Source organism: Nicotiana sylvestris, chromosome 7 (genome assembly GCF_000393655.2).
Source record: "Nicotiana sylvestris chromosome 7, ASM39365v2, whole genome shotgun sequence".
Taxonomy (NCBI): domain Eukaryota; kingdom Viridiplantae; phylum Streptophyta; class Magnoliopsida; order Solanales; family Solanaceae; genus Nicotiana; species Nicotiana sylvestris.
Window position 1 is genome coordinate 131,478,530 of NC_091063.1, and position 25,976 is coordinate 131,504,505.

Consider the following 25,976-nt stretch of genomic DNA (forward strand, 5'->3'; position numbering starts at 1 on the left):
TTTGACCAGCTTATAAGCTTAGCCAAACACCCTCATAGTCAAATTTGGGAAGGAAACTAGAAGAAAAAGAACCATTTCCAGGTGTACATAATTCAAGATGTAAGTGTTAATAAAATCAGAGGCGGATCCAGGATTTAGAGGCTCCGGGTGCCACAAAATTTTAACGTAGCCATGCTACAATTTACATGGTCTAAATGAGGTATAAAGTTAATCGATTTTGTCTATTTGGGGTTCGGTTCGGGTTATTCGTCTTTGAAGTTAATATAGACAAATCGATCGAGCAAATACATTACGTAATTATTATAGATTATGCATTTTGAATAAGAAAAAAGGCTCGTTATCAATCTATATTTTAGATACTCAAGGCAAAAACTTATACTAATAAGCACTCTAAACATTAAAACAGAAGCAAGTTTACAGACATTTTTTAATTTACTATTTTTTATGAAAATTAACTCACTCAATATTATATATAATTATCCTATTTTAGAGAAATCTGACAATAAAATAAACTTTCATCCTTGATTAGAACAATAACTTATTCAAGATTTTTTTTTTTTTTTGGTTTCCGCAAAGAAATTTACTGGAATTGTGCTCCAGAAGAAAAAAAATTATTTTTTTTATCGTCTATATATAAATTATGGAGGAATTGGGAAAATGCAACAATGTGTGTGTGTTGGGGGGGGGGGGGAGGGAGGGGTTACGAGGAAAGATCAGATTTTTGAAAGAAAAAGATTTTTATATTTTATGTTTAAAGAAAAGAAAAGGAGAAAAGAAATTTCAAAGAAAAAAGAATCAAAGGAGCAAACCTCCTATAACTATAGCTGTCTTAAAATGCACCAAACAACACATCTAAGAAAATTGTGCTGCGCAGGAACTCAAGCTTTTTGGGTGGGATGACAGTACACTGCCAGTGGCACCTTCAGTTATTTGTTAATGAGGGCGCCACTTAAAATATTTCACTATATTCCTTCTGTATATACATGCATCTACACATAATGAAATACTTTTATTCCTTCTGAATAAAATATTTTCGGGATGTGTCATATTTGCAAATAATGAAATACTTGTATTTATGCCCAAACAATAGTTAACTTGTCTGTTACGAAGCATTCTTCGGATGAATCTGATTTTGTGTTTTAAAAATATTATGCCAAGGTCACTTTAATTTCCAAAGACGCGTGAGTGATTATATTAGCTTAATAATAGTCCTTACCAAAAGAATTACATTAGCTTAATGGTGAAGTTAAATAGAGATTTCGTATACATAAACTTCGAGGAGAAAAGAAAATCGTATGCACATCGGAAAAAAAGAAAAAAATTATATAGCGCGTGAATCCACCGACGAATATCGGTTCTAGTTTCTCTCTCAGTCAGAGTCGTAACAATTAAGAAAAAATCCCAACCTTTGTATAAATTAGGTGTGTTAGTCAGTTGGGTATGATATGATATTTAGATATTTCGATTCGGTATTTTTGGTATTCGATTTCTTAAAATTTTATTCCAATATCGTACCTAATTAAATTCGATGTGGTTCGGTTTTTCTCCTTTCAGTTTCGATTTATTCGGTTCGGTAACTTCGGTTTGAATACTAACTAATACATAGAGCCATACACTCTAATATTCTTAATTAAAGTACTCAAAAATATAAAACTAAAAATATTTGTTGACAAAAATTTTGTCCAAAACTAGCAAATACCGACACAAATAGAAAAAATTGTACATAAAAGAATATTTTATCGTTAGAAATGTGTTGTTACTTGTTTAGAGCTAATTGAAGAACTCTGAGAATAAAGGAAAATAAAATTTTAGATTTTTTTATTTATATTATAATTGATAATATGTGTTTTGTGTAATATAATATATATTTCGGTACGATATCGGTATTTCGCTATTTTATCTTAAAATACCAAATATCATACCTAATATCAATTTTTTTTAAAACTTATATTAAATACCATACCAAATATCAAAATACTGTATACCAAATATCAAAATATTCAGTTTCGATAAAGCAATTCGGTATTTACCAAATTATGTCCGGCCCTAGTATAAATCGCCCTTATTTACTCTCAATTACCGATTCTCTCCCTCTCTCTCTCACACGAGCAAATGGCAGCCACATCTTCACCAGCAGTCCTCCCACCAACCTTCGTACCACCCCCCACCGACACGGCGCAACAAATCGGCCCAACACCAGCATTCCGTTCATTCATCAACCACATCTCCACCACCGTCCAAACCGGTTTCTCCAACCGCCGTCCCTGGTCCGAGCTCCTCGACCGGTCCGCTTTCTCCAAACCGGAATCGTTCTCTGACGCCACTCTCCGTATGCGCAAAAACTACACCTACTTCCGTATCAATTACCTCTCTGCCCTTGCCGTTGTTCTTGCATTTTCACTCATTACAAACCCTTTTTCCCTTCTTGTCCTTTCCGGCCTCCTCGCCGCTTGGCTTTTCCTTTACCTTTTCCGGCCTTCGGATCCGCCTTTGGTTATATATGGACGGCAGTTTTCTGAGAGGGAGACGCTGGGTCTGCTTATTCTTTCAACTGTGGTTGTGATTTTCTTGACATCTGTTGGAAGTGTGCTTGTTTCAGCTTTAATGATTGGTCTTGCGATTGTGTGTACGCATGCTGCTTTCAGGGTCCCTGAGGATCTTTTCCTTGACGATCCACAGGACTCTCCCGCTGCTGGGTTTCTCTCTTTCTTGAGCGGCGGTGCCGCCAATGCTGCCGCCGTAGCTGTCGCCCCTGCTGTTGCCGCTAGGGTTTGATCAAATATTTTGCGGTAGTTTCGTTTCTTTTCATAAAATTTTGTGAATGATTTGCTATGTTAAGTAGATAAAAGAATGAGAGAAATGGGATGCAAATAATGCTCTATGTAATATGTACTTAATTTTTTTAGACGCAAAACTGGGAATTTGTAATTTGGATCTACCTACTTGGGAGTTTAGTTAGTAATTTGTTATGGAGAATGATGTTAATTGTTGTGATTGATTTATTCGTTTCTGCTAAGCATATTTCGTGTTATTCTTATAATTGGATTTGGTTGGTATTGATCAGATCTGGGTGGTGTTGGTATGAACATAGACACGATTTGGCGGTATAAAAAAGATTGATTGATGGGGTTCTGTTAGGGTGACCAGGCAGTTGTTTTCTTAATGTTATGAAGTCTTTTGTTATTTTAGTTGGTGAAAGAACAATGAAGATATGATCACAAATGGCTTACGTACAAAATGTTAGATGTAGCACTTAATTTTGGTTTTCTTATAATTTCGATTACCAACTTGGGAGTCTAGTTAACGTTATTTGTTATGCAGAATGATGTCCATCATATAGGTTGATTCACATATCTGGTAATCTATTTGGATCAGTAGATCATGTTCTTTTTAGAATTGGATTTGGGCAGTATTATTCGAGTCTGATGATGACTTTTGATGTGCATACTTTCTGTAATTTCAATGTTACATGAAGACCCTTCATTGGCCTTGATGCAGCCATTTCAAATAGGTCTGACAGAGTGTGCAGATTCTTCAAGGTACACTACAAATCTAGCAACTAGTCACCTGTATCAGATATGTCCACTTAACATATGTTAATATAGCATTTGTAATTGTTTGGACATGACGTATATATTGATGGACTTGATATTGGACGGTGTTGTTGAACAAGATTATGATGTGCTTTTGTTCATGTGCTTTTCCTGATCACAGATAATTTTTTTGCTATGATGTATTCATAGTTTGGGTAGTGATCAATTCCCCTTAGCACAAGGCAGTAAATATGCCGGCCTAAAGAATTTGTTTAGTCTATAGTGTGCTGCCTATAGAATTCATTTAGTTATCATTTACATTGAGAAATATCTTGTTGTATACATTAATTGCAATGTGTATACTGATTCCTTGCTTCAGAGACTACTGTTTTTTAGCAAGTGGTTGTACTTTGATTAGAATCATTCAGGCTTGTTCATGACATCTTTGAATTGCTGATGACCACACAAAGGCTGAAGGCTCTCTCTGTTTGTTGTTGGTGTTCTATTGTGGTTAATTATCTGGTGTTGCTGGAAGAAGTTGATATCGGAAAGGTGAGAGAGTGTGTTGGTTCAAAGTAACTAATTGCATGAAGATTGTGGGCAAAATGCATTGTTTGCCTCTTAAATTTGCATCTTTTTTATTAATGGAGGCCAAGCTGGCCAACCTTGCCTTTTAATAAAGGGATGATAAGTGAATGCAAGGCAGCAGGAAACCTTTTTGAGTATATTGTTCTTACATCTGAACTCGTCTGGAGCCAACTCTTCTTCAATATTGTTCATATGAATAAAATTGTGGCAGTTGGTTCATCTCAACGGTTGTCTACTAGTACTGGTGCATCTAATGACCAATAAATTCATATATTTGAAGTTCAAAGTCGATCTTTTTGCTGATTTTTGCGTGTTTGAAGCTAATGTATCTTATTTATTGGCTACTTGTTTTATAACTTTATTCTTAAATGTTGTATGAGTTTCAAGTTGGTCTCCTATTTATTTATATTAGGTAAGTGAATTTTCACTCCAATTTACGTTTTGTATTGATAGCATATTTGTGCTAGAGCTGACAGTGCGGTGTGTTATTTAGTTTTATATTGAGAAGCTATACTATAAAAAACAGATCCCGGTCTCTACACTGTTACGGTAGATGGGACTTTCTGTATTAGGTAGAATATGAAGTTTTTGCTGTTGTTGGGCTCGGAGAAACCGGAAAGGGCCATGAAACTGGGAGCAAAGTCACGTTTATGTAGAAGGGGGTTGTAGCATAAGGAAAAAGCTTAGGAATAGAAAGCACTTCTTTTAGAACAGTTGTAGCATAGAAACGGGGAGCAAAGTCGGTAAAATTTGTCCACCATGGACTTAGACTGATGGGAAGTAATACCGAAAGTTTTTTTGTTTCTTTTGGATTTTTGTTTGTGGTTTTTATAATTTTCACCGTCTTTTGGATTTTTGTTTGTGGTTTTTATAATTTTCACCGTCTTCGTTGATAGCTAGGCCATACCTTTGGTGCAACTTTAGATGCACAAGAGAGTTCTTGTAAAAATGCACTGTTTCACGTGTTCATTGCAGTGTTTAGTTATGATTGGAATGCCTTCTAAACTTCAGCATACACGTTCTTGATTTTATTTTTTGTTAGCTGATATCGATTTAATGTGACAATGATATGTTTTTATTAGTAAAAATTCTAAAGCAGATTATCCTTGGAAATATTTAATCTTCAGGCTTCAGTGTGTAGGTCTGAAATAGATGGACCGTTCTGCTTTCATATTTTTCTGATAAATATTGCGTCTCGTGTACTGAGCTTATTAATTTTCATATATATATATATACTCTTATAAGGAAGGGAAATGTTCTGTATGTTGTACCCCCACAAGGAAGGAAAAAAGTGACAATGTCTTTGTTCATGACTAATAGTCAGTTTGGTCAAGTTTTTTTTTTTTTTTTTGGGGACCAAAAGTGCTTTTCAAAATAACATGACATTGCTCATAAATCTGGAGAATCACTCTGAAATTAGGTGTAATAATTCAAATAGCCATTATCGTGGTTTAAGCTAGCAAGGAGTCATGTTCGTGCATACTATTATTAACAGCAAAAGATACGTTGAGCGACGAATACCACTTTAACCATGAGTCAAAGTGGTTATGTATATACCCGAATTAGAACACTTGTATCTTATTTGTAATCCAAAACAGCTAAACATTTCATGTGGGTTATGGTTAATGAAGGTCTTTTTGCTTGGGATGAACCAAGGTTAGCCTTAGATTTTCGATGTGAATTTGGATAGTGAACACTTGGGATAATAAAAATAATTTTTATAGTTTATACTTGTTGTGAGCGAAGTTTTACTTTAGTGCGGAAAAGTTAGTCCGAACACATTCGCATGTTGATTCATACCATCCTAAGTATTATTTATTTATGGAATTTTTATCTCCTATAACAAAGGTTAACACCTTATTTATTTTAAATAAATACTATTTAAAAAAAATTATATTCTATAGATACCTTTTAATGTTTATAGCAAAATATTTAATTTCTGTTACCTCTTACCCCCAAGCCACTAGATACGCTATCAGTTACATTATTTTCCTTCTCTCTCTATTTTGATACATGTCATTCTCTTCCCACGTTCCTTGAAAACACGATGTTTTGCCTGGTATACAACGAAAACTTTTCCCCTCAAGTTTGTGCAAAACCTTATGGTCTACTCTATCTAATCTCCCCACCCCCCACGTTTCACAGATCTTTCTTAGATAATACAGCCATCAAATAAAGTTTGTCAAAGCAGAAAGAGATCAGTACTTTTCTTGATGTGAGTGACTTAAGTGACCCTTTTCCAAATATTCAACCGACATCAACTTTATTAAGGCTAGTATTTCGGTATTTGAAGTGAGAATTAGAAGTTGTAGGATGAACTGAGGAGTCAATTAATGGACTAGACACACATGATGGAGGAGGGAAGGAGATGGGAGACGGATCCATCAAGTCACTTCTTGTTTCTTCTGTTGCTTGAAGACTTAACCCAAACAAGACTACCAAGATATCCAGATGTGTTTTTGGTGGTGTCGGTGAATAACGTGAATTACTATGTTTATATTGTGCGGCGCCTCTGATTTCTAGTTGTGTGCTAGGGTTTTTCCATTCTTTTTATTTGTTATGAGTTACAGGGATATTCGGTGAAGAGAAAGAGAGAGAGAAAGGCGAAAGAGTTGAGGGTTTTTGCTCGACGGCGGATTCGCTGGAAATTAGGTTTGTTCTTGAACAAAGACGACAGAGTTTGGGGCTGAGCAACTTGATTTTCTGTTAATATATTTCAATGTATTTTCAACGTATCACGCTGTATTTTCATGTATTTCATTGTATTCATTGTCTTTTTTTCATTGTAATTCAATATATCTCGTTGTATTCCATGTATTTCATTGTATTCACTATCTTTTTTCCATTGTATTTCAATGTATCCCGTCGTATTTTATGTATTTTATTGTATTCACTGTCTTGCTATATGCCATGAATGTATTCATATGTTTTTTTAATTAATATAATTTATGTATTCAAATGTATTATATAGTTTTTCTGAAGATTGCTATGTTTTTGGGGTATTTTTCGGTTGAGAATCTCTTTTATAACTGGAAATACAAATTTTGTGTGTTATAATTGAGTTTGTTGAGTTATATTAGGAGTCTATTATGTTAATAGATTCACTTTCCGTTTAAAAACAGTGTAATCCCCTGTTTCACGCCGTGAATATAGTCGAATACAGTCGAATACAATAATCTGTCCAGTTGTAATCCCATGTTTCACGGCATGAATACAGTCGAATACACTCGAATACAATAACTGATTAGCTGGACTTCCCTGATTCACGCCTATTTTTGCTACTGTATTCATAAATACAGTATCTTAAATACATCTAATACATCTTATAACAACAGAAAACGTATCTACAATCCGTAATATAGCAAGTGGTATCTATAGATAGCTAATTACCACTAAAAGATAGTGCTTTACGAAAATTTCTCTTTATTTATTTATTTGGCAATTATTATTCAAGGGTTTTAACTTTTATACACTGGTGTATAACACTGTTTTGCACTGTCAAATCAATTAAAAGATATTTTAGCTACAAGTAATCGTTCATTTAAACGAAATTAGTAACTTAAAAAAATAGAAAAAATAACTTAAACAGCTGGCTGTCGCCCGAAAAAATAGTCGATAAATAAAGGCAAGTAATTAGTTACAGCAAGTTCAATTATATGTGTATAAATTTTTATTTTATCAGTGTTAAAATCTTTCTCCATAGGACATAAGATTATAAAATAGGTACGCGATGGGAATCTGGATAAAAATGGAAAGGGGTAGGGGCAAGACGAAGTCAAAGTAATTATAACGTTCCAATTAGGAAGGTGATAGAAGCTATAGTTTATTTATTATTGAGCCACAGTATTACTAACTTGTTGACTATTCAAGCTTAGCCTTCCCTATCAAAGTAGCCGTTGGAGGTCATCCGCGTCAAACACGGGGGGTCCTCTTGTTTCCCAATGTGGACCAATTTAACTCTGCTCTCACCTCTCTCTACTACTACTAATGTTAACAAAGAAACAAAGCAAACATGTAAAATAATAAGAAAACTAGCCGTTAAGGAACCTTATAATAATTTTTCTCAAGACTCGTTATTCTCTCTGCTCATTTTGTCTTCAACCTTAACCGTTGCTCCTTAAGATTCCCTCCATTTTCTCTATCTTCACTTACATCTTCACATGTTTTGTTTCAGTCTCTCTTCTCTCTTCTCTCTTTCTTCTCCTAGTATTTATCCCTTTCTTTCCCCCTTCTCTTCATTTAATTTTCTTTCTCTTCTCTCAATACATATCTTGAAAAAGTTCCATTCTTTTTTCTCCTTCTACTTCTTCTTCTGATTGAAGATTCTGAACCTGTTCTAAGTTTATGGATAGGTGGAATACTTCACTGAGTAGATATTATAACTACCCTTTTCGATTCTGGCATTTTTATTCCATTATTGTTGTGATTGTATTTTCTTCCAATTTCTCTATTATATCAGCTGGGAGGAGTTCAGATGGGGTTATTGTAACTCAAGCTGATTTTCAAGCACTTAAGGCCATTAAACATGAGCTGATTGATTTTAGAGGAATCTTGAAAAGTTGGAATGACAGTGGTTTAGGAGCTTGTGGTGGTGGATGGATTGGTATAAAGTGTGTTAATGGGGAAGTTATAGCTATACAGTTGCCTTGGAAAGGATTAGGTGGCAGAATTTCTGAAAAAATTGGTCAATTACAAGCTCTTAGAAAGCTTAGTATTCATGACAATGTTATTGCTGGTCCTGTTCCAACTTCATTGAGTTTTCTTCCAAATCTTAGAGGTGTTTATCTTTTCAATAACCGGCTTTCGGGTTCAATCCCACCAACAATTGGAAGATCACCACTTCTTCAGACTCTTGATCTTAGCAACAATCAACTCACTGGTACTATCCCTCCTAGTCTTGCGAATTCGACAAGGTTATACAGACTCAACTTGAGCTACAATGCACTTTCAGGTTCAATCCCAGTAAGTTTTACTCAATCCCCTTCTCTTACTTTTCTTGCACTTGAACATAACAATCTTTCTGGCTCTATTCCTGATACTTGGGGTAATGTTGTTGTCAACAATAAGTCTTATCAACTTCAGTATCTTACCCTTGATCACAATCTTTTATATGGGAAAATTCCAACTTCAATTAGCAAGTTAAGTATGCTTGAGGAGATTAATCTTAGTCATAACCAAATTAATGGGACTATTCCTGATGAATTAGGGGCACTTACTAGGCTTGCTATTCTTGATTTATCTAATAATTCCATAAATGGAACTATTCCTGTTAGTTTCTCCAATCTTTCAGCTCTTGTTACTTTGAATTTAAAAAGCAATCTTTTGGATAACCAAATCCCAGATGTTATATATAGATTGCAAAATCTTTCAGTGTTGGATTTGAGTGACAATAAGCTCACTGGTCATATTCCAGCCACTATTGGGAATATTTCTAGGCTCAACTCACTTGATTTATCTGAAAACAACTTCACTGGTGAAATCCCAAAGTCTCTTGTTTCGTTGGCGAATTTGACTAGTTTTGATGTCTCTTACAACAATCTTTCTGGGGTTGTCCCATCTCTTCTTTCTAAGAAGTTCAATTCAAGTGCTTTTGTTGGAAATCTAGAGCTATGTGGATATAGTCCCTCAACTCCATGTGCTTCACCACCTCCTCAAACTCTTCCTTCTTCTCCTATTGGTGGGGTTGCCAAGCCTCGCCATCGCAAACTTAGTACTAAGGATATCATTCTCATAGCATCTGGAGCTCTTCTAGTTGTTCTACTTCTTTTGTGTTGCATGCTACTTTGCTGCTTGATTAGGAAAAAAGCAAATTCGAAAGCAAAAAATGGTAGTAAAGCCAGTGGCTTAGCTACCACAGGAAGAGGTGCAAAGCCAGTTCCAGCAGCAGCAGGTGCTGAGGTTGAATCAACTGGTGGAAAACTAGTCCATTTCGATGGACCATTCGTGTTCACAGCGGACGACTTGTTATGTGCCACTGCAGAGATAATGGGAAAGAGCACTTATGGAACAGCATATAAGGCTACATTAGAGGATGGTAATCAAGTTGCTGTGAAGAGGCTGCGCGAGAAGATCACAAAAGGGCAAAAAGAGTTTGAAGCTGAAGTTGCTGAATTAGGCAAGATTCGACACCCAAATATTTTGGCTCTCAGAGCCTATTACTTGGGACCTAAAGGAGAAAAGCTTCTTGTCTATGATTATATGTCTAATGGAAGTCTCTCGTCCTTCCTCCATGGTAAAGTTTCTACACACTGTTTATTTTTTTTTAATATTTTGTTCGTGTATTAATTCACGTATGATTACTGAACTTACCCACTATAATAGTAACTGAACATCTTATTTGTGTTCTATATGCAGCTCGAGGTCCTGAGACAACAATAGACTGGCCTACAAGGATGAGGATTGCTATTGGTATAACAAAAGGCATATGCTTTTTGCATAGCAAAGAAAACATAATACATGGGAATCTTACATCAAGCAATATACTTCTTGATGAGCAAAACAACCCAACGATTGCAGATGTAGGCCTCTCCAGGCTTATGACAAGTGCTGGTAACACCAATGTGATTGCCACTGCAGGCACGTTAGGTTATCGTGCACCAGAGCTCTCGAAAATCAAGAATGCAAGCACCAAGACCGATGTCTATAGTGTTGGAGTGATCATTTTGGAGCTCTTGACTGGAAAATCACCAAGCGGGGCAACAGATGGACTCGATTTGCCACAGTGGGTAGCTTCCATTGTGAAAGAGGAGTGGACTAATGAAGTGTTTGATGTTGAACTTATGAGGGATGCACCTAATATTGGTGATGAATTGCTTAATACTTTGAAACTAGCTTTGCATTGTGTTGATCCAACGCCAACAGCTCGGCCTGAAGCTGAGCAAGTACTTCAGAAATTGGAGGAGATTAAACCAGAGATGATGTTAACAGCCACCAGTTCTGGAGATGATGGCACAGCAGTTCAAGAAAAGAGTGAATAAACTCTGTTGCTTTACAAGGTTGATTGCTTTAAGAGTGGAAAATATTGAGCTTTTTACTTGATAGGTATTTATTTATTCTTTCATTTTTTTAATCTAGTGGAGTTGTTGTTTCCTATTAAGATCTATTAGTAAACTGTATATACGAGTTTGTGATTGTTGCATAGGATCCACTGATGAAGAAAAACACATTTTGTTCAGTTCACTTTATTCTTTGTAATGTAATGAAATAATAGTATATTCTTTGTGATTGTTGCATAGGATCCACTGATGAAGAAAAACACATTTTGTTCAGTTCACTTTAGTCTTTGTAATGTAATGAAATAATAGTATATCCTTTTGATGAAATAAATGATGGCTGTTGCTGTGGTGTTACATGTGACTATTCATTTCAAAAATTCATTCATCCAAAGCCAGAGGCCAGTTTATAATATGCTGAGAAAAGATATTACATATGTTGCTACATTTACTGCCATTCCATATCTTTTTTAGGTACTATCTTGTTAAAGGTTCATATTATATCTTTTTAAGGTATGATCCCTTAAGACATAGGTATGATCGTCTTAATCATAGGAACAATTGTCTAAACCATGTTTTCTAAAACGTGAAATAAGAGAACTAATATCAATACAAAGTGATCTTCAATTAGTCAGCACAGAAGAACATCTGCATTTCAAACTGGCGGCTCCAAGTAAAGTAACCCAACTTTGGCAAGGAATTTGCCCATTTTGTTGGCTTCTCGAAAAGCATGTTTAATTTCAGCAGCAGTTCTCTCTTTATAATGTTGCTCTAAAAGATGACCTTCAATGTTTTGATCTTTATTAATGCCATAGCGATTAGACGATTTGTTTCCAAGGTATACCAGTTGGCTCCTACCTCTTTTAGGATACACCAACTAAGCTTAGTAGTTTTGGCCAGTATTTACAATGAAGCGCACCATCGAAATGCTTTGCTGCTTGAGCTAAGTGAAAGGAGTTATATCCTCTCTGTATATGGCCATGCCAAGTAGTCATGAGTTGCATTTCTTTCTCCGCTTGTTCTTTCATACGCATTACGCAATGAGGTTCTTTCATTCGTCAATATTGGATAGGCTGAGTCCTTTCATACAAAGAAATTAAGCCTGTATACGGTCAAAATCGAGTTTGTCCTTTTGTATGACTAATCGAGACCAAAACATGATGGGCCAAGGTTCAGCCTCGAGTTATATCGAACCATGATGCAAAGTTAGGTTGCCGCGCTCGTGACCCTGAAACCGATCAAGATCAAGGTCGACCAAGATCGAGACCGAGCATGATAGAGATCGAGGAAAGCATACCGAGCCAAATAATGAAAAGTCGAAATATCCGCAATCGAGCGAGGATCACGGCGCGAATCCCGATACATATCAAGAAAAGCCCGATTAATTAGCTAATCATGAGATTTCTTACCTCATAAAGAATTGTATCTAGAGTAGGACTCCCCTACTATATAAATGGGGGTCTGATCATTTGTAAACTAGATCATATTCACGCAATACTAAGCAATATACTGTCATTTTCTAGCTTTCATTATCTTGTTATTCTATTCATAAGCAAGTTGAAACATATTCAGTTCAAAGGTGACTGAACTCGAGGGCCAAGACTGTTCAATTTGTGTGGTTTGCATTTATTCTTTCATCGTCAATTTCAATACTAATTTACTCTTCTTAATTTGTACCAAGTAATATCACGTGTCCTTAAAACTGCGTATAAATTCAATTGTTATTCAATTTTAGGGTAAACAGTTTGACGCCCACCATGGGGATAAGGATAATAGTGATTACCTGGTACAAACCTGCGTGACACACACTATTTTACACTTGTTTTTTGAAGTATCTTTGAGTTAGTAGTATATATTTAGAGTGAGTACGTGGAGTATCTATATTGCACTTCCACAAATAGGGTTTTGTTTTTCACTTCTAAAATTAATTAAGGATTGCAAATCTAAAGGTATAAAACTAGAGATGATTGTTTTTGAATGTTTTTTAAAGATATAAAAAGGTCTGGGGCTGTGACCATGACCTAGGTGTTTGCCTAATGGGATAAAGACTTTTATGCTCGTTTTATTGACTGGGGTGTATTATAACTTACAACACTACATTGCTCACTCAATACCTCTCGGTCAAAGAGTGGTTTTGCCCGATTTGACTTTCTCAAGATCAAATTGGTATCTACCAAAACGGTTGATAAGAGCTCAAGTCGGATTGTTACTATCTCTAGGTTGAACCCTTTAATTGGGTCAATCAATCTCTCAATTGATCCAATTCTTTCTTAGATAAGTTAACCTAGACTAGGTCCCTCTTTCTCAAGAAGAGACTAAGTCAAATAGGCATGAATCAATATTTGCAACCATTAGTTCTACAGTTGAAGCATTAACAACTAAATAACAAACACCCATCCATAAACAAGCATAAAATTAATGACCCATAAGGTTTACATACTAGGATTGGGTCACAACCCTAGTAAAAATCTAGCTACTCATAATGGGGCGTAGAAGAAAACAAAGAAGAAAAGATAATAAAACTCATATTGAAATATTAAAATATAGAAATCCAATGTTAAATCACCAAAAATAAGCTAAAGTTGCCTAAAGAAGCAAAAAGAAATGGCTACAACACTTTGAATATTCAAAACTTGACCTAATTTCGTGAAACCTTCTATTTATACAAAACTGACAATTTCGATCAAAAATGCCCATTGGAAGGTTCTGCGGTCGCACAATTCCATGTGTGATCCGCAGAATTCTTCATCTTGCAGGAGTTGGGGTTCTGCAGCCACACAATTCTTGACTTCAACCGCGAGGCATCATTTTCTGTGGTCCACAGATTTTCCACTGCGGCCGCAACTTGGTCTTCTGTGGTCTGTACCTATCCTTCTGCGACCACATAATTCTTATGCGGTCCGCAATCTTAAGGGACTTGGAATTTGGGAATTTGCACACTCTTTGAACTTCGTTCCTAGCCCAGCGTTTGCAGCCGCACAACTCTTGTGCGGTCCACAATTTGCCAGAAAGTCTGATGGGCTTTTCTTCATCATCTGTGACCGCAGATGAAATTCTGCGGTCCACACTTTGTAGCTTTTGTGCCTTTTATTGCCTTGAGTTTAGATTACTCCTTTTTGAGTCAGATTTCATCTCGGGAGTCCAACTTCCAACATTTCTTCAATTTGGCACATTTTATCAATTTCGAGAACACAATTCTATACTTTTAGACTAAAACAAAAACTAAAAGGCACTAATAAGTAGTTAAAATCCTCACTTATTAACTCCTCCAAACTTAAGTTTTTGCTTGTCCTCAAGCAAATAAAATAGTTCCCACCTCCAAAAGTTAAGGGATATTACAGCTAGCCACGGGTGAACCATTCGCACCTTAATTGGGACCAACAATTACCCACATCACTCATGCATTATTGACAAGGAAACAAGTTAAACATTTATGCACATATAGCTCTAATGTGGCATTCGAGCATCAAGGGTTAAATCAAAACATAGGCCGACAAGGCCATACAAGTATCTATATACTCGACATCTATGTACAAGCCTCTAAGAGTACATAAACATCACAAAGGTTGGGACAGGACCCCGCCATACTGGTCAATACATGTCCAAATCATACTGATCAAATAGGCAACTCCGGAGCAAGTGGAGTGCACCAACACCTTTCGCTGAGCTGAGCCTACTAGGAGAACTGTCAACCTGTCTTTCAGGACCTACTGGCATGAAATGCAGCATCCCCGAAAAAGGGACGTTAGTACAAATAATATACCGAGTATGTAAGGAATGAAAAGTAGTATATAAAAGACATGAAAGAAATATGGAGTAAGTACTCAACCTGTAAGTCTGAGTAGCTCTATGAATGATAAAATATTTATAATGTCATGCATGTGCATGTAAATGTCATATCATGCATACGTATATGCATACATATCATCATAAAGCCTCTGAGGGCATCCCATCATATCATCTCGACCTCCGTGAGAAAAATAATCAATGTATACCAACTTATCAGGAGGTGGTGTGTATATAACACCATAACCTTTTCCCATACCCGATATACATATACTATACGCGTATATAACGCCATCTGGTCATGGGTCAATATAATGTATATGAATGCAATGCACAATGAATTATGTCAATAATATCTCTCAAAATGTCATGAGACCCATGAAAAGACGATATGATAGTAGGACATATGGGAAATCAAGAACATAGGCAACCCTAGTACTTCTAAGAATAGAATCATTTGTGAAGCTTACGTACTTGCTTATTTTGTTGTATCATATGGATCATGACAAAAGGAAAGAAGGTATAGCCTTAACATACCTGTATGATATCTTCCTTATTACTCAATCAAGCTCGACACAACGTCTTGCATCCACAACAAGTGAAATGATATTGCCGTTAACTTATAATGTCGTACCATCGTATTTGGCTAGTCGTATGGCTTAAGGAAAATCGGGCAGAACCTCCACTATTTTTAATACATCCCAAATACCACTAAGGGTCATCAACATCCCAACAAAAACAACTATAACCAACAATAGCAACAACAATAATGTAGTCCAATATGAGTTTCTCCGATTATCTTAACAATCATATTGAACGACAAGCTCGTTTTTACTCATAACAAGATATGAATTGAATCCAACTCTTATTTCATAAATTAGTTTAGAACCTTCATAACATCATACTTATATGCAACATATTATTTCTAGTTTAAAACATCCACAAAATGCCTTCCAAAACAGCCACATACGTCTAGCACCTTAATTTTTACCATCAATCACTTGTTTTTCACCTTTTCTTCTGCAATCAACTTAATTAACACCTAGAAAAGCTTAACAACATCAGCCACAACATTATCAAATTATTTCTCACAATTTTCATCCACCACAAACCATATATTTATCCACAAAACAGCCCAACCAAAGAGACAACCATATCTCATATTCTTTCAAGTGCTATCTTATGATTTTTCACTCAAACAACACAACCAACACAAGATTAGCCTTAGGCACAATCAAGAAGATGTTATACATACCTTGAACAACATCTAAAAATCGAAACCCTATCTCAACTTAGCTCACAATAGCCCTCAATCACACCACAACATCATAGAAGCATTCTCTTGTAGTCATTAACACCTTTGATGATGATTTGGGTTGATTTCCCTTTAGTTTGGTTCTTAGAATCTTGGACCAGATCTTAGAGAGCATTGAGAGTGTTTTTGTGTATGTTTTCTGTGTATAATGACGAGATATACAAGGTATAAGATAACTTATAAGCCCACCGCCTCAATTCTCCAAGCAGGTGGGTAAGCTGCCTGCTTGGCAGCTTGAGCGGTGCGACTTCGGATGCTTGTATCTCTCTAATCCGATATCATATTGACAAACAGTTTGTAGCATTGGAAACAAGACATATTTTCGCGCCCCCCTTTTCTCGCGAAATCGGGTTTATGACATTTGGGAGACAACTCGTTCCCTTTCGGGAATTGGGTTTTGAATTGAAGAGTCACCACCTAATGATTAAAGTACATTAGGACACTAGGAGGGGTTTGTTTTGAGTAACCAGAGATTGGGTAAGAGCTTAAAATTATCCCAAGGGGAAGGTGTTAGGCACCCCTCAGGATCCACTAGTGTGGTTCCTGGCCAAACTATTGTTGTGACTTAAGTGCAAATAACACATAGGCAAATAAAGGCTTCAATAGGGGATTTTCACGTAATGATTACAAATAAACAAAAGTAAGAAAAAGGAACTAAAAAGAGTTGATTTTCTTAAAAGAAATGGTTTAAAAAGATTTAAAAGAAATAAAGAAAACAAAGGGAAGGGGGGGGGTCCTAGGTTTATTAATAATATGGATCACCCCACACAACATCCAGTAATCACTCCTCAGTGAGGGGCTACATGTGATGTTATCGCGTGGTCATCATATCCATATCTACCCTTTCCCACCCCGTTAAGGTATTAAAGTGCAGAATGGTCTCGTTTACTTATTGCATGCTATTACCCGCCCCAATCCTATCAGCCTCGGAGGCACTTGGGACTACTAATCCTAGAGGGAGGAGGTATTGGGCTTATTTGTGGTTTCAAAAGGTAAAATACTAAGGCGACAAACAAAACACATATAGCAAGTTTGGGGAAGCATATAAACAAAAAAAGGGCTCAAACAGACCTCCTTTAAACCAAAGAAAGCACATAATGTAGCATGACTTGCATGTACTGTTTAAGGTCTGATTAAAACTTAAAAGGTGGAGGCAGATTGATTTATTACATAGTTCAGATAAGAAGCCCAAATCAGGCCTGCCTGCTGGTTGTAGATGATAAAAAGTCTGATTCAGTTTATAAACTTTCACCCTATGGCTTGCCTAAGTGTTAGACAAAGACCCTATAGACATGATATCTACTGATTCCAGAAACAATGAAGTAAACATGAATACATACTGATTTAAGAAAAAATCGTCTGTTATTAAAGAAAGGTGAGTTTTAGCAAAAAAACATGCATCACTGTTACTGGTTTTAGACTTATAAGCGAGGGAAGCGGTTCAGATTCGATTAAAGCTCCTATAGGCATGCTTTCTATGTGTTGTCGATTTTGGACACTTTTGTAAACATGGTAAAAAATGCAGAAATCCTATAGGCATGGCATCTAGATGCTGAATTTCGTTTAAAGCCTATGAACATGATATCTAATTGTGGTTGATTATTTTAGACCTATAAACATGTTTGCTTAATGAGGAATGCATATGCAAGATTCAGAAAGAACCTATAGGCAGGATATCTATATGATACGCAGAAAATTCAAAAATTCCTATAGGCAGGATATCTATATGATATGCAGAAATTCAGAAATAACATATAGGCATGGTATCTATATGGGAATGCAAGATTCCTATAGACATGGTATCTATACATGAGAATGCATAAATTCTTAGAGACGTGGTATCTATATGAGAATGCAAGATTCCTATAGACATGGTGTTTATATGAGAATGTAGGAATTCATAAACTCCTATAGGCAGGTTATCTACCCCTTTTTGCATACATAGTTACCCCTCCCATTTCACTAGCCATCCCCGAGAGTTTTATTACAAAGTTATTACAGCCCAAAAAGAGTACAGTAAAAAAAAGAAAAAAAAATACAATCAGAAAAAGTACAACCAAGGAGAGCCTGATTCAAACTTCCTGTCTGAAGTATGAAGTAAACCAACTCCAAGAGATCTTATTTCAAAGCCTTTCTCCCATTTGGATGTGTCAGAGTTCCCTAAGAGTTTCATAAGAACTTCGGGCAGTGCTTACACCCAAATGTATCACCAGATTAATCCATAGTACAGTGTGGAAAGGCCAACCCTCAGGTGTCCAAGTTTAGAGGGAACTCAAGGTCCCAAGGCAAGGCTCACAAGAGGGGGGCAGAACTTAGGAACTAAGAGAGAGTGAAAGTGCGAAAGTAGCATTCTGAAAGGGGAAAGGGAAAAGGGGAAAGGGAAAAGGGGAATAACTTAAAATCAGTACACATAAGGGTGTAGGGGAATGGGGGAATTTGCATAAGCAAAAGAAAAGCAGGCTGATGGGCACACCCAACAATGGGAGATGCTGGCACACCCTCCAGCCTGTTTTCTTAGAGGTTAAGACCCCATTGGTTCAAACTTAATTCATGGGCAACAACTCATATTGCCATGCCTTAAGTCACAACTCTCAAACACATAGGGGTAATGGGGATAGGGAACAAGGATTCACAACAGAAACAGTAAAGTAGACATGGATATAAAAGCTGCAAATGAACACATTGTGATGATGCTGAAGCTTAAATTAGGACATACCAGTTTTAAAGAAACAAATAGAGAAAATGCAGTAGTCTTGTAAAAGCCACAGTGCAGACAAGAAGAGAGAATACTATTATGTGTAAGTAAGAGTTCAGAAGGATTGTGAAAGTGTCGTATTGTTTGCAAAGAGGGTCGTGCCTTTTATAGTGTAAAATCAGGTAGAAATAAGGTAAGAAAATAGTTGAGGAACTGATTATCAATCAATTACACAAGACTCCCTTTAATTAAGGGATTCAAATTCAAAACTGGTAAAAACCATTTAAGGAAAGAAATTGAATAAACACTTTGTGCAAAGCATGCAATTAGGGGCAAGTACATAAAAGGTTATTTAAGGGCAAGGTTTTGAAATACACGGTTTGTGCAAATAAGGTAAGCAAATCAATTAACAAGCAATAAATCAAAAGGGTCTGAGATTTTGTATGAATGAACCGAGTCGAAAAAGATGAAGAAGGGTTTTAACTTAGGCCGAGTCATAGAGAAAATCAGCAAACAATGGAAAGAAATCAATCAAGCCATATTCAGAAGGAAGTTTGAACTAATTGCAAATTTGAAAACCATTTTAGAGGGAAACTCATCATATATAAGGAGCATACGAGCATGTTAAGCATGAAAAAGACTGTGGTGTCATTGTAAGATTAGTAGAAGATCCAGTGCAGAAGAGTTTAGCAAGAGCTGGAATCATATGAAGAACAAATGTTTTGAAACTCATTTCAGAGATTCAAAATAGGTTTAGAGGTCTCAGAAGGAACTGGAACCTCTACCATGTTCCTCTCAGCAACTGAAACTTGTGAGAAACATGATAGAAAAGTAACATGTAGAGCATAGCGGAAGAATTCAAAGAAAATAGAGTAGAAGAAGCTAATACGAAACATAATGGAAAAGACTGCTAAGAACAGTAGAAGAAGCATGCTAAGAAATTCTAGAAGAAACTTAAACAGAGCTCAGTAGAAAGAACTTAATAAGGAAACTTAAGAACTGAAAAAATATAGTAGAAGAAGCACAAGAACACAGGAGAAAAGAAATACAGTAGAAAAGCATGCGAGAACATAGTAAAGGAAAACACAATAGGAGAAGCATACAAGAACATGGTAAAAGAGAAATACAAGATCATAGTAAAGGAAAATACACACAAAGAAAAAAGAAATAAAGTCAGAGAAATATTTTCAAAAAACCCTAGATCGGAGAAGAAATGGTTTTGAAAGTAATTTTTGAAAGAAAAGCTAGAGAAATCGTTTGAAAACTCAGGGAAAGCATAGATACACAACAGATCTAAAGGAATCGGAGAAAACCTCGAAGGGTTAGGGTTTCAAAAGAACCCTAGAAATGAGAAAGGCTTTGAAAAGTCATTGATCTGAGTCGGAGAGGTCAGAATCAGGCTCAAACAACCATGGTATGCCGGAGCAAAGCCGGAGATGACCATGAAACTTCGAATCGACAGAGGCATGGATACGACCCTTTATGGTCAGGCCATGAATCTTCATAAATCAGGCGTGTGTCAGTCATAAGAGGCTGGTGTAGGGTTTCCATAGCCTTGGAAGCCATGGATTCCGGTGGCTTTCAGGGCGGAAGCGGTGGAAGGCGGCTAGGGTTTGAGAAGGTTCGAGAGTGTTTGAGAGAATGGAGGGTTCATAGGCGGCTGGTAGGTGAGAAATGATTAGGGTTGGGGGGTGTTGGTGAATTAAAAAAGGTAAGGTTGAAATGTGGCCGTTGATCATTTCGATCAACGACCTAGATTAAAAGGGGGCCGGGCGGGTCATTCAGATGGGCTGTGGGTCGGGTAATTTTAGGAATTGGGCTGTGGTTCAATTGGGGTAGAATTTGGGCTACAATTGAAATAAATCTGGCTAGATTTTAAAAATAGCCATTGTTTACCATTTATTTTATAAAAAATAGCAAATTAAATTCTGGAAATATATTGAAAGTACTAAAATGATTTATAACATATAATTATCAATTAAAAAATGCTAGACTTAATTTTTATAAATATAAATGCAATCAAATCATAAATGAGGCTAATATTGCAATTACATGCAGTTGAGCTTTAAAAATACTAAATAAATTTGTAAGAATATGCAAAAATTATTTGAGCTGTAGTTTAGCATAAATATGAGAATTCAACAAGTGAATCACCAAAAATGATAATTTTGGACACTTATTGGATTTTTCTTGATAAAATAAGGCAATAAAATTGATTTTAAAAGCCTTTAAAATTAAGGAAAAAATAATAAAAATATTTGTAAATACTTATATATGCATACATATGCTATTTTGAAAGTATTTTGCATATAAAAATATACAGGAAAAAATTGGGTATCAGCACACATAATGATTTTATTCCATATAAATATATCCATGTAACTCTCAATAGATTGGGAGAAAACTACATTGCAACCTGGCCTATAAAACTGCCAGTTTCTCCGAAGTGCGGCGACGCGACTTGGCGACCCTACTTTATAAATTCATATTTCTCTACCCCGATATCGTATGAATAAATGATTTGGACCATTGGAAGCTAGGTTCCAAGACCTTTATTTTGGTATATAATATGTCACAAAGGACTTCATATAACACATAAAATGTATTACTCAAAATGCTTCATTACAAAGCAAATCCTTAGTCGATTTTTTCGCAACTTAAATCCGATTTTTCCCAAACTTTGTATTTCATATCCAAACATCATATATAGTCATATCATGACTTAATCTCATTTAAATCATGATTAACATGTCTCATATTCATCTTAACTTACTTAAGACTTCAATAAACCTTTCTTATCCTTGTAGAAAGATTTCGTTCTTTTTGAGTTTACATTAGATAATCCTATAATGATAGTGACGTCTGAAGTACGGGGTGTAACAACATTAAATCACTTTATATACTTTCAAAGAAGATCTTATTTCCGAGCTTACACCAATTGACTTATGACATACTTTCACGTACAAAAATATGGGGTGTAATATCATCATCCTCGACTCTGGGAGTGGCTGGGTTAGTGAGCATCTAGTGCACTACCTCGGCAGTGTTGGCAGCCAGGTCTGACTCCCTAAGACTGGCCAGCTGGTGCCACTGAAGCTGATGGTCCTGCTGGTGCTGCAAGAGCTGGATCAATCAGCATTTCAAATGGGAGATCTCCGGCTGCTACAATCTTGGTCACCTCTCTCAGGAGCTTGTTAACTGACTTCTTGGAAGCCTGGGACTTTCTAATTTTCTTCACTTTCTTTCCTAGCTCCTCAATAGCTGACCCATGCTCTACCAAAGTGTTCATTATGGTGGTCTGGTTCTTCAAGAGCTTCTTTAATGTCTCTTCCACTATTGGAGGAATCTGGGGTGCCGAAATGGATGATTGTGCTACAACAGTACTGGATATATCAGACAACTTTGTAATGGCTGTCTGCATCCAGTTGTTGAGGCTCGCCAGTGTCTGGGAGACTCGCAACGCAGAAAGTGGAGCAGTATGCATAGGCACCAACTTCAAAGCCGAGGTGGAACCTGTGGTAGGAATAACAGTATGAACTAAAGATGGTGGTGGAGGCATTGCTGCACCACTAGAGGAAGGTTCGACTGTAGTAGATGGACCCTCAACTATCTCCGCAACTACCACAGCTGGCTCGTCAGACTGGTCTACAGTGGTTGGCGGCTGAACCTTTTTCTTTGGGTTCGAAGTATCCACCAAAGAGTACCATGAGAATGGCTTCTTCAGCCGCACCTTTATATCATACTCCTTCGGCTTGACCCCCGCATCCGTGAGATACTCAATAATAGTGTTGGTATACGGGTAAGATGAGTCATCTTGCCTCACGATCACAACGATGTTGGTCGATATCACGGCACCCAAGCAGGATTGGAAGATATCTCTCATTCTGGCACGGATCTAGTCTACTGTAGAAAAACTTCTGCCACCCGTTCGCCTCAAAGCTCAGGGTGTTCCGTTGAATATGAACCCCTGATGTGATCCATGATGGTAGTGGCCCAAGAGCAACTAGCATCTCTGCTAACCAAGTACGGGCTGCCTCCTTGAGTGAACACTTTTCCAAGTACTGCGTGGGCTCCATATCATCAAACCCCAAGTAGGTGTTCAAGGTATGCTGGTCAAATCGCCCCTTGAGGTTTCTCACTTTTGTAACCTTTGTCCCCTTCTTGATGTGTGCCACATTGGTGTAGAATTCCCGGACAATATACTCCTTTGCATTCACCCCGCTCTGGGTGAACCACATCCACCATTTTTACTCTCTAAACTATCTTAAGACTGCAGGGTTATACTTTTCTAAGTCATTAAAATTGAACTGACGCTCAAGAGTGAGCGACCTCACTGGCTACCATTCTCGAAAGTTGGAGAAGGCTGCTAAGCTGACAAACCAGTCCTTCCATACTTCTTTATTCTTTGACCTTTCAAGGCTGGCAACTGTTGTATCTCCCCCTCAACCATCATCGGGGATGTCATCAATAGTGGTGTCAGGTGCCTCAGGGACAGGTGTAGAAGAGGGCTCGGAAGTCTGACTAGCACTTTTAGAGCTCTTGGAAGTGCTCTTGGATGTGGACGACTCATCCCTGAGTTGATAACCGTCCCGGTGGCTTTGATTGGACATCCGAGTGCCCTTGAACCAAGTTGCCCTCCGATGCTTCCCTAGACAGGACATAAGAATTGGATTCGGAGGGCTCTACATTTCTCCCTCGGTTGGCTGTAGCCTTTTTTGTTATTATCTTTTGTAAGGTGATGGGTAAGGCACTCTTGCCTCGACCCCTGGAAGGTTCTCCCATCCCCTTTGACATATCACCTCTGCCGCAAGATCTAGTCATTTTTTGTACCAAGCAAAAGCAGGTGTCAGTTGCAATTCAATTGTAAACATGCAAGAACACTAGAATGACAGTGTACATCACAATGTAAAACATGCTTGCAGGGTAGGGGATTAAGGTCCGCATAATTTTCATTGTGACCGCAGAAAGGGAATTGCAGACCGCAAAATTCTCATTGTGGCCGCAACTCAGACACTACCAAAATGCTCACTCTTTGATAATAGAGAATTGGCTATTTTGCAGCCGCAACAAGTTTTCTGCGGTCTACACATTTTTTATTGCAGCCACACATGTGAGTTGTCAATTTGACAACTCTCTGATAATAGAGAAATAGGTTTTATGCGGCCGCAGTGTGTTTTCTGCAGTCCATACATTTTTCATTGTGGCTGCAGAATCATGCTTTACCAAACTTACCTAAAATAAACTTCTTTGAACTGAACAATTTCTTGTGCAGCCGTAGATTTCAAAATAGTCACGATGAGAGTTCTAGGGTTTGTAATTTTTGCACAAATTTGACATGGTATTAGTGTATAATCATGAAAACCTATTTACCCATCCCCCCTAGAGCAGGTACTAGTTGACCTACTAATTTTTAACCCCACATGATTGTGTAATTGAATTCTGCTGACAAATGGCCTAACTCTAACTAACAAATTGTAAATTAAACTAAAAAAATGAAAAAGTCTACAAGTAATTGAGGCATACCAGATATGAAGTAGTACAAATGAGTGATCACAGATGTTGAGTATGTGTGGCAGATGATTTTTCAGATGATTCAACTTTTTAGGCTTTTGAATGCTCGAAGAGGTAAAAAGTGTAACAGTAGCCTCAACTTTTCTATTTATATTTTTCAAAATTTTCTGAAGGAAAGAGGAGTGAGTGCGGCCACAGAATTCCAATTGCGGTCCACACTCTGTCACCCGAGGGCTCAGAAGCCCTTGTGGTGTTGCGGTTCGCAGAATTTGCTGTGCGGCTGCAAAAGTTGTTGCAGACCGCATATTTTGGCTTGCGGCCGCAGATTGGCCTTTTCTCTAACAAAACAACTTAAAGAGTTGTCATTTCCCCTCTTCAATTTGTGTGGTCCGCAATATAATTGTGCGGCCGCAGAGGACCTTTTGCTGCAGCAACCATAATTGTGCGGTCTGCAATTCCTTCCACACTTAGCCAAAATACTGGACACATTTCCTGTAAGGTACACACAACCCTGCAACACACTTCAAATCTAGTTAGCACAAAAATAACACCTAACTACAAAAGAAGAAAAGAGAAGAAAAAGAATCATGGGTTGCCTCCCAAGAAGCGCTTAATTTAACGTTGCGGCATAATGCATATTACCATCACTTGAAATTAATCACACCACAATGTGGCCATCACCAATGTTTTCCAAATAGTGCTTCACCGGGTGACCATTGGCTCGGAATACCTCATCATTTTTATTCTTCAAGTCCAATGCACCAAAGGGTGTTACACCCACAACTTCAAACGAGTCACTCTATTTGGACATTAACTTTTCGGGAAACATCCTCAACCGTGAGTTGAACAACAACAGAAGATCACCTCTTTGAACTCTTTGTTCCAAATGTACTTGTCATGAAGATATTTCATTTTCTCTTTGTATAAGGACGAACTTGTGTATGCAAGGTACTGAAATTCATCCAACTCATTCAGATGTGCCACCCTCAAGTTAGCAGCGACATCCCACTCAAGATTCAACTTCTTTAGAGCCTACATGGCTTTGTGCTCAAGTTACATTGGAAGATGACAAGCTTTTCTGAACACCAACTGATATGGAGACATTTCGATGGGTGTTTTGTAAGCCGTCCTATAAGCCCATAAAGCCTCATCAAGTTTCTTGGACCAATTCGTCCGGTTAGCATTCACTATTTTGGACAAAATACTCTTTATCACCCAGTTTGAAACTTCCATTTGACCACTTTCTTGTGGATGATAGGGAGTCTTGACTTTATGAGTGACACCATACTTGGTGAGTAAGGTGTCGAAGGCTTTGTTGCAAAAATGAGACCCCTCATCGCTTATGATAGCCCGCAAAGTACCAAACCTTGTTAAAATATTCTTATTCAAGAGCGCCACCACACTTCTCACCTCATTGTTGGGTAAAGCAATGGCCTCAACCATTTGGACACATAATGAACCGCGACCAAGATGTAGGTGTTTCCACAAGAACTCACAAAAGGACCATGAAGTCAATACCCCACATATCAAAAATATCAATCTCCAAAATGGTGGTG

The 25,976-nt window shown here is 37.2% G+C and overlaps 2 protein-coding genes across 2 annotated transcripts; both read left to right on the forward strand.

Moving 5' to 3' along the window:
* Positions 1-2,063: 2,063 nt before the first annotated feature.
* Positions 2,064-2,998, forward strand: LOC104226123 (PRA1 family protein B4-like). Its single transcript, XM_009778012.2, has one exon. The coding sequence runs from the start codon at positions 2,113-2,115 to the stop codon at positions 2,773-2,775; it is 663 nt and encodes a 220-aa protein (XP_009776314.1). The 5' UTR covers positions 2,064-2,112; the 3' UTR covers positions 2,776-2,998.
* Positions 2,999-8,380: 5,382 nt separating this feature from the next.
* On the forward strand, positions 8,381-11,394 carry LOC104226124 (probably inactive leucine-rich repeat receptor-like protein kinase IMK2). The gene is made up of 2 exons (XM_009778013.2): positions 8,381-10,353; positions 10,476-11,394. The coding sequence occupies exons 1-2, from the start codon at positions 8,466-8,468 to the stop codon at positions 11,096-11,098; spliced, it is 2,511 nt and encodes an 836-aa protein (XP_009776315.1). The 5' UTR covers positions 8,381-8,465; the 3' UTR covers positions 11,099-11,394.
* The last annotated feature ends 14,582 nt before the right edge of the window (positions 11,395-25,976 follow it).